Source organism: Plasmodium fragile, assembly GCF_000956335.1.
Source record: "Plasmodium fragile strain nilgiri unplaced genomic scaffold supercont1.94, whole genome shotgun sequence".
In the NCBI taxonomy this organism is placed as follows: Eukaryota; Apicomplexa; class Aconoidasida; order Haemosporida; family Plasmodiidae; genus Plasmodium; species Plasmodium fragile.
In genome coordinates this window covers 1-12,283 of record NW_012192674.1, presented here as the reverse complement: position 1 = coordinate 12,283, position 12,283 = coordinate 1, and the positions used below count along the sequence as shown (strand labels likewise).

General features: G+C 39.9%; 5 protein-coding genes across 5 annotated transcripts; 2 read left to right on the top strand and 3 right to left on the bottom strand.

The window, feature by feature from the left end:
• Nucleotides 1-479: 479 nt before the first annotated feature.
• On the top strand, nt 480-1,211 carry AK88_05101 (uncharacterized protein; the record flags this gene model as incomplete). The annotated part of the gene is made up of 1 exon (XM_012482703.1): nt 480-1,211. One exon carries the CDS (start codon nt 480-482, stop codon nt 1,209-1,211), a length of 732 nt encoding a protein of 243 aa, XP_012338126.1.
• Nucleotides 1,212-1,523: 312 nt separating this feature from the next.
• AK88_05100 (uncharacterized protein) lies at nt 1,524-2,675 on the bottom strand (the record flags this gene model as incomplete). The annotated part of the gene is made up of 1 exon (XM_012482702.1): nt 1,524-2,675. The coding sequence occupies one exon, from the start codon at nt 2,673-2,675 to the stop codon at nt 1,524-1,526; it is 1,152 nt and encodes a 383-aa protein (XP_012338125.1).
• Nucleotides 2,676-4,205: 1,530 nt separating this feature from the next.
• On the bottom strand, nt 4,206-5,006 carry AK88_05099 (uncharacterized protein; the record flags this gene model as incomplete). The annotated part of the gene is made up of 1 exon (XM_012482701.1): nt 4,206-5,006. The coding sequence occupies one exon, from the start codon at nt 5,004-5,006 to the stop codon at nt 4,206-4,208; it is 801 nt and encodes a 266-aa protein (XP_012338124.1).
• A 2,735-nt stretch (nt 5,007-7,741) lies between these two features.
• AK88_05098 (uncharacterized protein) lies at nt 7,742-9,079 on the top strand (the record flags this gene model as incomplete). The annotated part of the gene is made up of 1 exon (XM_012482700.1): nt 7,742-9,079. The coding sequence occupies one exon, from the start codon at nt 7,742-7,744 to the stop codon at nt 9,077-9,079; it is 1,338 nt and encodes a 445-aa protein (XP_012338123.1).
• Nucleotides 9,080-9,800: 721 nt separating this feature from the next.
• AK88_05097 (uncharacterized protein) lies at nt 9,801-11,792 on the bottom strand (the record flags this gene model as incomplete). The annotated part of the gene is made up of 1 exon (XM_012482699.1): nt 9,801-11,792. The coding sequence occupies one exon, from the start codon at nt 11,790-11,792 to the stop codon at nt 9,801-9,803; it is 1,992 nt and encodes a 663-aa protein (XP_012338122.1).
• Between the last annotated feature and the right edge of the window lie 491 nt (nt 11,793-12,283).

Genomic DNA, 12,283 nt, shown 5'->3' with positions numbered 1-12,283 from the left:
TACGTAGCAATATGGAGGTAAGTGTTTTTTTTTTTTTTTCCCTGCTTAAGTTTATACTGTAACAAATAAAGCACAGGGAAGCTCCATTTTGCGCGCATTTTTTCCCCTTTCGTAGCTGGAGTGAACCTCCCGGGGGTTGCTTTTTAAAATATGTGACATGGAGGAGAGGGCATGTGAGGACACAAGTCTAGCCTCACGTGATTACCCTGTTGCCACACGACTGACTCTATTTTTGTGCGACAAGTCCATGGTATCAACAATTGTAGTTCGTTGCGTTCAGCTCGACGATGACATGCCTGTTGGTCTCCTGCAGCGGCAGCAGAGAGGAAGGGGACGCGAGCAGGGGAGAGAAAAGAACAGCTCGTCTCTGCGTGTGTGGAAGCGGTTGCTGAAGTGAAGCGTGGCGCAGACATAGCCCGACGCAAACGCAGCGCAGACGTGCAACGCCCAGCTCCCCTCCGTGAAGCAAACCCAAAAAAATGAGGAAAAAGTACAGCGTCCTGGATGATGAAGACCACATCGGCGATTACAACGAAGGGGTAAGGTATAGAGAATATAAAAAGAGCATTCGTAACATACAAATAAATTTTGAGCAGTCACTTAGTGAAGTTAAGGAAAACATAAACAGCTACGAAAATGACAGGCTGAAAAGGAGTCCACACGCAGAGTGCCCTCCAGAATTTTTTCCCCACAATAAAAAAAAAATAAACGAATTGGAAAATTTGTACAAAAGTGGAATACAAACTCTTGAAATACTGAAAAATAATTTTAGCCAAAATAAAACATACGTTTTAGAAATTTCGAGATATCTGAGCATTTTTGAAAAATTAAAAATTCAGTTACAGAGTCTTAAAAATATGTTTGATAAAATGTGTGCACAAAACAGGATTAATTTTTACCCACAAAAGGATTCTGCATCTGTGGTTTATAAACATAATGAAATAAACCACGTTATTAAGGAGAGGAGTGCTTTGCAGCATTCGATCAGCGAGCTGGACAATATGATTTCCATTGGGCAAGAAACCAACTGGAAGCTCAAGTTACAAAATTATACCATCACACAGCAAATGAAAAAAATTCACTTCCTAAATGAACAGCTACCAAAAATACAAAAAATTATAAAAAATATTAGGTACTATACTACCAAGCGCACAGTTATCCTCGCCATTACTATTGCCTCTTTCATTTTCCTTTTTTTTATGTTAAGGTAGATTTGGTGAGGGTCCTTGTTGCATCCGTATGTTGGCAGCACCCGATGAACAGCAACGCTTGGGTGAGCACTACACCTTCAGCAGCTGGGCCTATTGCCCTTGATCACGTACATATGTATGTATATATATGTGTATGTATTTTTTTTTGTGTGTATTTTCATTTAAGTGACATTTTATAATTTAAAACGATGTGGAGGAGGGGTCGTCTTCCCCCCCCCCTGCTCAGTTATCTCAAAAACAGGGGGAAAACAAAAAAATCGTCCCCAATGGGGCACCAATATAAACGAAGCGCGCTTCCCCGTGTGGGTGACATCAACCATTGCTCGGTTTATACAAAATTGTTTCCTTCGTGTGGACGCAGAAGCTGTGCTTGTTGGGGCTGTGCAGTTCTATCTCAAGCGCATTACAATGTTTGTTCTTCTTATTTACCTCAACGTTTAAGTGAACTGACTTGAAGGTTCCATCGTGCGCAACGAGGTAGTTTGGATACGGCTGTCCGTTGTTCATGAAAAGGCTCATCCCAGTGTCGATGAGAAAAATACCCCCATTACAGTAGGAGTTAATTTCATGTGTCATTTGTCTGGTGTGTCCTACGACTAAATGTTTAGCCTTGTAGTTGTTAAAAACGTGAGACAAAATTGAGCAAGCTTTCTGCTCATCATACGGAGCTGTGCGTGAAATTGTGTCATTCCAAAGAACTCCCTGGGGACTTACGTAGTTAATCGATTTGTCATATGTGAGAACTCTGCACAGATTTTCAATTTGTAATCTTGTCTTTAAGCGTATGGTGTTTAAGCTAAGTGAAGAAATCTGTTTACTTATTCCCGCATGAACAAATAAAATGTTATTCACTTTAGCAATTGCTGGTAGCCGAATTAACCTTTTGTAATACTTGCCTGTATTTAACACAAATTGAAACATCCTGTAATTAAAATTATTTTTAAAAAATACCTCCACTTCTTTCTTATTTACATAATCAAAATATCCACACATATTTAATTGTTCATGATTTCCCATGATTAACAGGACTTTGCTTTTTTTCAAAGGTGCTTCCTTTTGTAATTTAAATAGAAAGTCATATATTAATGGACCATAAATGCCTCTGTCTAGTACATCTCCCACCTGAACAAGCAATACATTTTCTGCAACCCATTCATCATTTTCGTTTATCAAATTTGCATGTCGTAGAATCAACTTTAAACTTTCTATGTCTCCGTGAATATCTCCTATGGCGATTATTTTCCCCTCCCATTTTAGGTTGTCATATTTTTGCAAGTAGGAAGGGTCCATTTTTGTCTTGTCCATTGCTAATGCTTTTAGGAGGAAGTCGTCCTTCGCGTGATGGCCGCTGGGTACTTTTGCAGATACGCCAGGAATGAGCGGCGGGGCCAGCATCATCATCAGTAGCAGAAGCCGCAACATGCGCGACATGCGCAACGCGCCCATTTTTAGTCCCCCACCCATCTTTTACTTATGTGTACTCGCATCAGTAGTGGGGTATATGTATGGTTGCTCAAGTGGGATGACTGTCCTGCATGCACACGGTAATGGCGCTTCGTGGTGATGGGGGGGGGGAGAAGCATAAAAAAAAAAAAAAAAAAAAAAATGGTAGACCGTCACAACTACCCGCTGGCAAAATAAAAGTTCGTCACGGAAAAGGAGCTAATCGATATGGGATTTCGCAACATGGGAGGCTGACAAATAACAGCTGGACAGAAAAAACGACAACACTCCCTTTTTTTTTTTTTTACAAAACTGTACACCGGTGTGTAATCCCAAATAGACTTAAAAATATAACATATGGGAAAAGTAGCTCACCAAAGATAATTAAACGTCGTGTAACTGTTTTTGCTGTACATCTTTGCCTCTATTTTTTGCCTCCACTGTTGCAGTTTGCAATTTTCCACACCTTTGTCAACGCGGGTTTTTCCGCCCACTGCGCAGATTGCACAGTGCGGTGCGTTTGTGCGGCAGCGGAAAAAAAGTGAAAAATGGGAAATAAAAAAAAAAAGGAAAAGAAAACAAAAACAAAAAAGAAGGAAAAAGAAGGGAAAAAAAAAAAAAAAGTAAGAATAAACAAAGATGCAATTTTTTAAAAAATACTCTAAAGTAGGCGGCAGGGTTGGGGTGAAAATTCACTTGGTGAACTCCCCGCAGCGTCACCATTTGGGCGAGCGAAAAAAAACAGTACACCGCAGAGGTCCCTTCGTGCTTGCACTTGTACAAGAGTATCGCGGGTTAGCAGCGCGCCCACATGTATTTAAAAAAATAACACAGCGTCATATAAACATATATGAACCTTGGTTGACATACTTTTTGTACCAACTTGCGTGCGTGTATATGTGTGTCCCTTTTTTTGTGTCCGCACGGTTGGGCTATGCGGAGGTGTAAACTGTACGCGTGCGCGGAAAGTTCTTCCTCAATTTGCAAAATTGGCCCCCAATTTGGTGCCTCACATTTGGCCCATTTAATTAATGTTCCCTTGCATAAAACAAATGGAACACACGCACAGCCGGGGAGGCTCCTACACATCCCTTCCCCACATGTGCCTTTGCACAGAACGGATGCTAACAAAACGGTCAAATGGGGTTTAAACTAGGTTTTGCATATGGGTTAAAATTTAAAAAAAAAAAAAAAAAAAAAAACTAGGAAAAAAAAGAAAACTACGAAAAAAAAAAATCGTCGGTAAGGACGTGAAGCAGCCTCCACGGGGAAGCGTTCCTTCCTCATAAAAAAGTAATCTTCAAATTTGTACACAATGTTCCGTTTGTAAATGTGCAGGGGGGAGGGTTGCCGATGCTGTCTAACCCGCATGGTCACATCGACTCGATGAAATATACGAAACTGCACTCCCTCATGGGTATCCACCGTAGCACATTTACCCATAAGACAATCTGACATAGCCCGTTTGCTCCCTCTTGAAGGAGTTACATCGGAGGAGCTTCGCATTTTCCCCTCAAGGAAAGGCGCAAAGACCCACCACCACCACCCCGTCTAAAACCTCTCCTTCATTCTCTTCGCGAGGATATTAAGTTTGTTAAAAATTTTACCTTGCGTTGAACCAAGAATTAAACTACAGATGGAGTATCTGGCCATTTTGATATTGTTGAAGCTACCCAAGATATGAATTTTATCTCCTGCTATTACTATCCTCGTTTTGGTAGCATTTTCTATAGCATATTTTGTTGCCCCGTTACTACCACATATTCTTCCAATGCATCTGGAGAGGTGGTCCCCTTTTAATATCTTTACATCCTTCACTTGAAAGCTTTCTATATATAAATCGTCTATCCTTAATAGGGCTAAAGAATCTTCAATGGTGAATCCAAGTAGGTATGCTTTTATATAGTCTGAAGATTTCTGCAAATTATTTTTATCTTCTGTTAATTTACATGTCCTTACTTCGATCTTATCTCTATTCATTCTTATTTCTAACTTTAAATGTGTTACAATTGGTTTAATTAATTCCATCCAATTGGTTTTAACGGATGATATGCGATGCTTGGGGATGGTGAGTATTCTCATTTCGTTACTGTTCAATGTACTACTTGTGTTTTTTTTATTTTTAAAAATTATTTTATTTTTGACCTTTTTATTGTTGTCTCTATCTTTTTCCTCCAAAATATTTTCCATGGTTAAAATATTTCTTGTATTTCCATTATCGGGTTGTTCCTTGTGCTGGGAGTCTTCCATGCCATGGTCCACTTCTTCCTCCTGCATCCTTTCTGCTTGTACTTTTTCATTTTTCCTCTCCTTCAATGAGGAGCTCGACTTGTTCGGCATCCGTTTCGTCATTGTGGCCCTATCACGTTGGGGGGAATTATAAGTCCTTGAGAATTACCTTGTGGAGGACTGCTTTTAAACCTCTATATGCATACGGCTTTTTTATTTTTTACTTATACGTGTTATGCGGCCCCACTGTGTGCTCTGTTAATTTGGGCAACCAAAACACAGCATCTGGGGGTGGGGTAATTATACTAATGCAAGAGGACCTTGCAGAATTGTATTATGCAGGAACGGTCCACCGTTGTACTCAAAAAGAAAACAGGATGTCACAATTTCGAGTATTTGCAACTCGTGCAGATGTACACGTAAATGCATTCAAATATGAATCCACATTTTCACATGTAAACAAATAAAAAGGATGCATTCACTGCGGAGGATGGTTTAGAGAAAGCTCGCTTTTAATTCCAAACCAGCCGTTGTTCGCAAAAAAAAAAAAAAAAAAAAAATACCATGCACGGTACAAATAAATGCCATGCAGAATGAAGAAAAAAATAGTCTGCATGAAAAAAATGCTGCGGGGGAATTTTATTATTTTTGAGGAAGCAGCAGGGCGACGTACAAAAATTGTAACATTGCCTCATGTGCTTCAGCGGGGGCACGAGCCGTGCACAATAATTATTGCAAATGAGCGGGAAGGCTAACCCGTGTGGGGGCTGTCGTCTATTTGCGCACAATGAGAAAATGTAAAAAAATGTTAAGCGTATAACGTTTTTTTATTGTAACATTTTTATTTCATGTGGCACCTTAAAAATGGGGCGCGATGCCCAAAAGTTGTAATAAGGTTTACTCCTTTACAATTTAGCGACGCGCTTAGCAAATGTTCCTTTTTTTGTACTTACCAATTTTTTTTTTTTTTTTTTTTTGCGTGAAGGGAAATTTCCCTGCCCCTGGGCTGTAGTGTATAAGAAGCAGCAGCAATTTTGTAGTCCCCCTTTGAACAAAAAATCACGGGCAAGACACATAGGACAAAAAAAGGAAAATGACGACAAGTTAAGAGAGTGATAGGGAAAGTCATATACCCGAACCGAGCAAATGGCAAATCGGGTGATCAAGTCCGCATTACCTTAAAATAATGACCTGCGGCGAAATGTTAACCACAAAGGCGCACGTCGAACACCACACGTGCAAGAACAGTCTACCGTTAGAACTGAAGGGTGAAGCGCCTGTCTCCTTGGGGAACCAAAACCCTCAGGGAAAGAATCTCAAAGTGGAACTACCTCAGAGAGAAATTCAGGTGGTACATAAAATAAATGGCACTTTAACCGGATAAGCGGAACTTATATTCTAATTGTGGACCATATAAAGAGGTTGAATTGGTTGTTGGTCTTGTCATGTATATATATGGCAATGCGGAAAAAAGGGGTGGAAGGGAACAAAATAAAGCAGAACACTGCCTTTAACTAATTTCTCCAGACATTGAATTCACCCCTCAGTGGTAACATGCACCACAAATTGCTAAATACTAGGTCGATCTATCCTCCAAGTGGCGTTCAAAATGGGTTTTATAATGGTTTCTAAAAAAAGTCCAGTGGGACGGAAATTCCCTCCCAATCGGTTACATTTTGGTTGCAGGTCAGTTTCCATGTAAAACTGCCCAATTGCGCTGCTGCTAAGATATGGTGCTACATTTTGCGCGCTCGCGTCCCGTTTTGTAGCCTAAATTTTTTTTGGACCATATGGGCAGATTGGCAATTTTTTATGCCCCATTTTTTTTTTTTTTTTTTTTACAAGAAAAAAAAAAAATCACATGCGCGCCTAGAATAACGCATTAGGAAAGTTTAAAAAAAGGTTTATAAAAAAAAGGAGGCACGTTTTACAAGCATGCACTGCGTATCTTTTTAATTTGTACCCACCTCTGTAAAATACGGTAAACTACAATGGGTAGTAATATCAAATCTGAAGCTGCTCACATTTTTAGCAAAGGGTAGTTTTATCTCGGACGCACTCATTTTAGGCGTACATATTATAAATACATCTTAAGTACGTTGCAAACATTTTTGCATACAAGCAGAAACGAAAGGGAATGGAAACTTTGTTTTCCCCTTTTTGTAGCAGAGTGAAAGGTGGTTGATCTATTTCTTATTCAAGTTATTTTATTCCATTTGATCATTTTTGTACCATTTTTCTTTTTTTTTTTTTTTACGAAATACCTTTGCAAGCCAATTCTGGTGAATATCACAACGAAGGGCTGATTTCCACCCCCCCACGCCAGAATTGGAATGCTCCCCCTAGCTTGGAAAGCCCGCATGCATTCGCGTTTATGTGTTTGTGGGCACAAAATACGTGCAAAGGTGCTTGTACATATATGCACGCACGCACGTATGCATGCATGCGCACCTTTCCTTGCGTCCGTACTTAATTTAAGACGCCCCACAAAAGTGCTCATGGACAATCCTTTCCACAGGTCCAGGCGTAATCCTTGCTGCGCGCCTCCGCTGCTGCGCAGTTCCTATTTCTATTTAGGAGTATAGACGGACCTGCAAAAATACGTCGATCCGTTCTTTTCCCCCTTTTTTTTTTGTAATTTTTCCTGTGCGTGAAAAAATATTACGGACACGGGGTTAGAGAAAAAGAGAAAAGGAGATGCGCAGTTGGGGCGGGGGGTAGTGCGCGACGGGCCACTACTCTAACTAACCGTGTTGCTAAATCGGCACGTCGGCACAGCGCTCTATTTTGTTATACCGCAATATATACATACATATATATATAATTTGCCAAACGAAGCTCGAACCGTGTGGAGAAAAATGGAGCACCAGGAAGTGGAGCTACACAATCCAATCAGCTTTGACCAAAGTGTAAGCAGAGGCAAAACGACAGGAGTAGTTGACATAGAAGACACGGAGCAAAAATCCATTGCAGATATAGAAGAGCTAAGCGCATATGACATAGACAAGAAGGACGAGTTGGAGGAGGAGTCGTACTACAAGTTACTCTCCATCGCATATGCTCTAATAGCAATTATTTCAGATGCACCATATTTCCTAATCGTATCTATGGGTGATTATTTCAGACAGGCATTTAATGTGAAAGACATAATGATAGCAGAATTTGCCTTAATGGAAAGTATAGTATTTATTGTTGTGTGTGTATTATTGCACCTGATAGGAAGTTACAGACTAAAATGGAATCTGTTGCAGCCACTTTTTTCTACATTTTTTCTAACGTTAATATATTTAGTGGTGTATTTCAAAAGAGATTATATAGGACACAAGATAATTATTTTGAGCATTATTCCCTTTTCCATAATATCGTGTGTTATTAAAATGACTACAATGAAAATCTGTGTTCTTTTCAGAAAGCAGTACTGTACAGCGTACGTTTGTGGATTATCCCTCTCTGGATTTGTGGTCTTCATTTTGTACGTACTTGGGGCTTATGTCTTTTTCGCAGATGATCAGAATAAATTTTCTAAAATGTTTTCTCTTTTCTGTGGAGTTTTCTCTTGCATTGCGCTCACATCCTTTTTCATTCTTCAAAAAATTTACAAGCTTCCATTTGTTGAACGACTTCAAGAAAAGTATGAAGATAAAGGACTCCTGATTAACAAAATGATTCTCGTAGAAAGTGTGAAATCCGTTTCTGTTGTTTGGGAATACGTCATTATTGGCTTTTTAGCAAATTTTATAACATTTCAGATTTACCCTACAGTTTTTCCTATTTGTATTAATTCGAGCAAAGAAATGAAAGGACTGCTATCTGGTTTGCTTCTTTTTGGCGACTCAGCGGCACACCTGTTGGTTCACTTTTCGCATTCCTATTTTATGAAGATGAATTTCTACGCCTTTGTCCTTATCAAATTAGTCATGCTTGCATTTTTGCCTATATTTGCCATTTTAGTTCTTTACCACAGCTCCATTTTTTACAATTCGTATTTTCTAATGGCCTTGTCTTATACCTTTGGATTTTGTCACGGAATTGTGTCCAACTCTGTGTTTGTGAAAATACCTGAAGTATGCAAAAAGCGCAAGAAGGAGCAGTACCTGCAGTTGGCCCCCAACATCGTCTTCTTGGCCTTCGTGCTCGGTACCATGATTGGCGTCGTCGTGTCCAAGCTGCACGTCATCCTCTTGACCGGGCACTAAGGGGGTGGTGCATTTGTGTGGAAGAAGTTCATATGAAGTAGTCCAAAGATGCACGCCAAAAACTTGGGGGTATGAACCAGTACGAACCTCTCGGAAGACACACGACATCTCATCTCGTGGACCCCTTGCCCCTGATCATATGCGCAACGGGGTCGCAGCTCACCCCCCCCTTTTAACACCTACCCGTAACAATTTTGTTGAATATGTCATTTCTTTAATTAAATTTGCCATCTTTTAAAAACAATATGAATTCGTCACCCTTACACCCATTTCTATTGTTTTTTTTATCCTCATGACCGAAGTTTTTGTTTCCTCCTGATTTAGTCATAATGACTGTCTGGCGTGTACGTACGTACGTGCTTGTAACATTACGTGTTGTTTTTTTTTTTCATTCTTTTAAGCCGATTTTGTCTTCTTTTTTCGAAGTAGTTTTTTTTTTTTTTAAAAATTGCGCCCTCGTTTTCACAACAGGGCTTTTAAGTCTTTGTAAATTAAAAAGTGATTAGATTAATACACCAAAAAGAATTGCACACAAATAGGGGCAGGAAAAAAAAAACAAAAAATCGGTCACGGATGATAATATGTGCACAAAAAGGGGTTAAAGACACGGACACACAAATATAAGCGCCATGTCTTATTTTGCGGCGCCAAAAATATTTTTCCATTTTTTTTGACCAAGCTGGGAGATAACAACACGCTGTGCAGAGTCATCACCCAACCCCTAATGGACCAGGTGGAGATATGAGCACAGCTTCGCTCCGGGGGCGCACCCTCGAAAGGAATACGCGATCAACATTTTTAATACATCCTCGTAGAGCTCCCTTGAAAGGTCAATAGTTTCTGAATTAGCGAACTTCAATTCGGATTCTTCTTTTGTGCAAAAAAATATTTTCATCACTTTTTGGAGACCTAAAACAATGGAAAGATTTTTTGCCTTGTCCCAAATTTTACAAATATAAAGCGTCCTTATGAATATCCTGACTTCGATTATTTTTTTTTTTCCCTTACTCCTTAAATAAAAAAGTGTTGTGTTTTTTTTTTCACATTTATTGTGCATATACTCATTTAGGAAAAGTACGTGGTTGTAATTTTTGAAGATATTTTCCCCATTTAAGGTCATTTTTATTTTGTGCTTAAGGAGGTACACCTTGGGGCTGATCTCCCCGCAAGGGTTGAGATGTCCTCTACTGTCACCTTCTGTGAGATGAACGTTGCTCTCTTTTTCGTTGTCTTCTCTCCGCTCATGTAAATTTCCCTCGGAAAGGAATGTACTGTTCGCTTCCCTCCCTCGATGCTGCTTCTCCTCTGGGGCCACGTCTACATGATGGACAAAATTGGCTGTCTCTTCATTAACGTGTATAGGTGGAGCATCGCCACCGCGCAGCAACATAGTGGCCCTGTCCAGTGGTGTGTATTTGCCTTGGTCCCCCTCGTGAAGTGAACTTAGAAAAACATCTTTAAGCTTATCACTCATGTTTTTATTCTTGTGATGGGAATACGTGTGGTTCCTTTGATTTTCTAAATAGCCAAGAGAGTTGTAGCAAGAATTACAAAAAAGTAAAAAGCGAAAGTTGTGCAAGGAATCTGTCTTAACAGCTAGCTGACTCTCTTTTACTAAGCTAAAATGAAAAAACAAACAATTGGGGAAGAGGAATATATTGCGGTTAACATGGTTCAGCGCATCAAACGAGAAGGTAGTGCATTCTTCACAAAACGCATGCTCTACAAAATCAGTAGTGTTTAAGTACAGATTGGGCAAAATAAAATTAACATCTCCACATATGATAACGTCTTTACTACATGATCTGCACTGAAGGATACTTCTTTGCATCTTTAACATATTGTGTAATTCTTTATTTATGCTTGACTGGACAATGTTGCTTTTTTTTCGAACTACGATTAGGTCTAGCAGGACGCATATGGTGAGTCTTTCATTTAGCATAAAGTGCATGGATTTTATTTTGGCACTTTGTACTGACAAGGAGGAGGGCAAAAATAGGTACTTGGCCAAATGGGCCTGTTCAAACGTGGGAAAATTTTTCGAAAAAATATTTTTTTCCCTCAACAAGTGACCTGTATCGAAATGGTTCCCTGTAAAGTTTTTTCCCCTCCTTCGTTGTATGTTTTCTTTTGTATTATTATTTGTCTCATTGAACTGGTGCCCCCTTCGGTGTCCTACGCTGACCGGTGTGCACTTCTTGCCCCTTACAGCTTCATCCTCCTCTCCAGTATACAGTGGAGAGGGTCTACTACCGTTCACCCCACCCGTCCCATCATTTCTCTCAAAATTTGCTGCCTTTCTACTACTCGTCCTGACTTCGTTTTCCTCACTGCAAATCACACTGTTTTTACTTCCTCCCTTTGCATCACTGAATGTATTGCAGGAGTTGCCCTTTTCATGTGGGAGGGGTGAGTCACATGGGGTCTCAATTCCTCCTGAGGGATCACCCAGTGGTGAACTTGTTTGCCTACACGTGTCTCCCTCAACTGAAACGTCAGGACGATTGGAAGAACTGTCATATAGTAATTTCACTTTAATTTTATACAAATAGAAATTTCGAATTTCTTTTTTTTTTTTTATTATGATAGACGCCTTGGTGCAACTCAGGAGATTCTTTGTTGTTCGTAAGTCGGTAAGGAACGCTTTGGCCCAGCAGCTCAGTTCGAAGCTCAGGGACACTACGTTTTGCTTTGGGTAGTATTCCGCCTGCATCGTACTGCGCTGATAGGGTGGAGGGGCTACACGCAAATATACGTACGTACCGTCATTACGTGATGATAAGCACGATATTATGCTGTTGCTACTTTTATGCCTGCCGTCGGAGGATCTTCCTAACAGGGCAGAGCGGTAGTTGGGGTAATGTTCTGTGTAAGAATTATCCTTGCAGCTGGTACGTCCTTTTTTGTGGTACTCAACACTGGGAGGCGCAGTCAGGATTTATGTTCCTCCATTCAGCACTCCTCATTCTTCATTATTCACATTTCGTTTGGGGAGGGTTTCTACTCAGTTGTAAGTTTGCAATTTTGGCGATTCCCTCGATTAATCACTATCCCTAACTTTTCTTTCTTTTTTTTTTTTTTTTTTAAGTTACATGTGATATGGATATCCTTCCCCGTATAGCCATTTCGGTCGTTGTGCTTTCCCGATTTTTTTTATCACGTTGCATGCAGCCTGTTTTTTTTTTTTTTTTTTTTTTTTTTTCA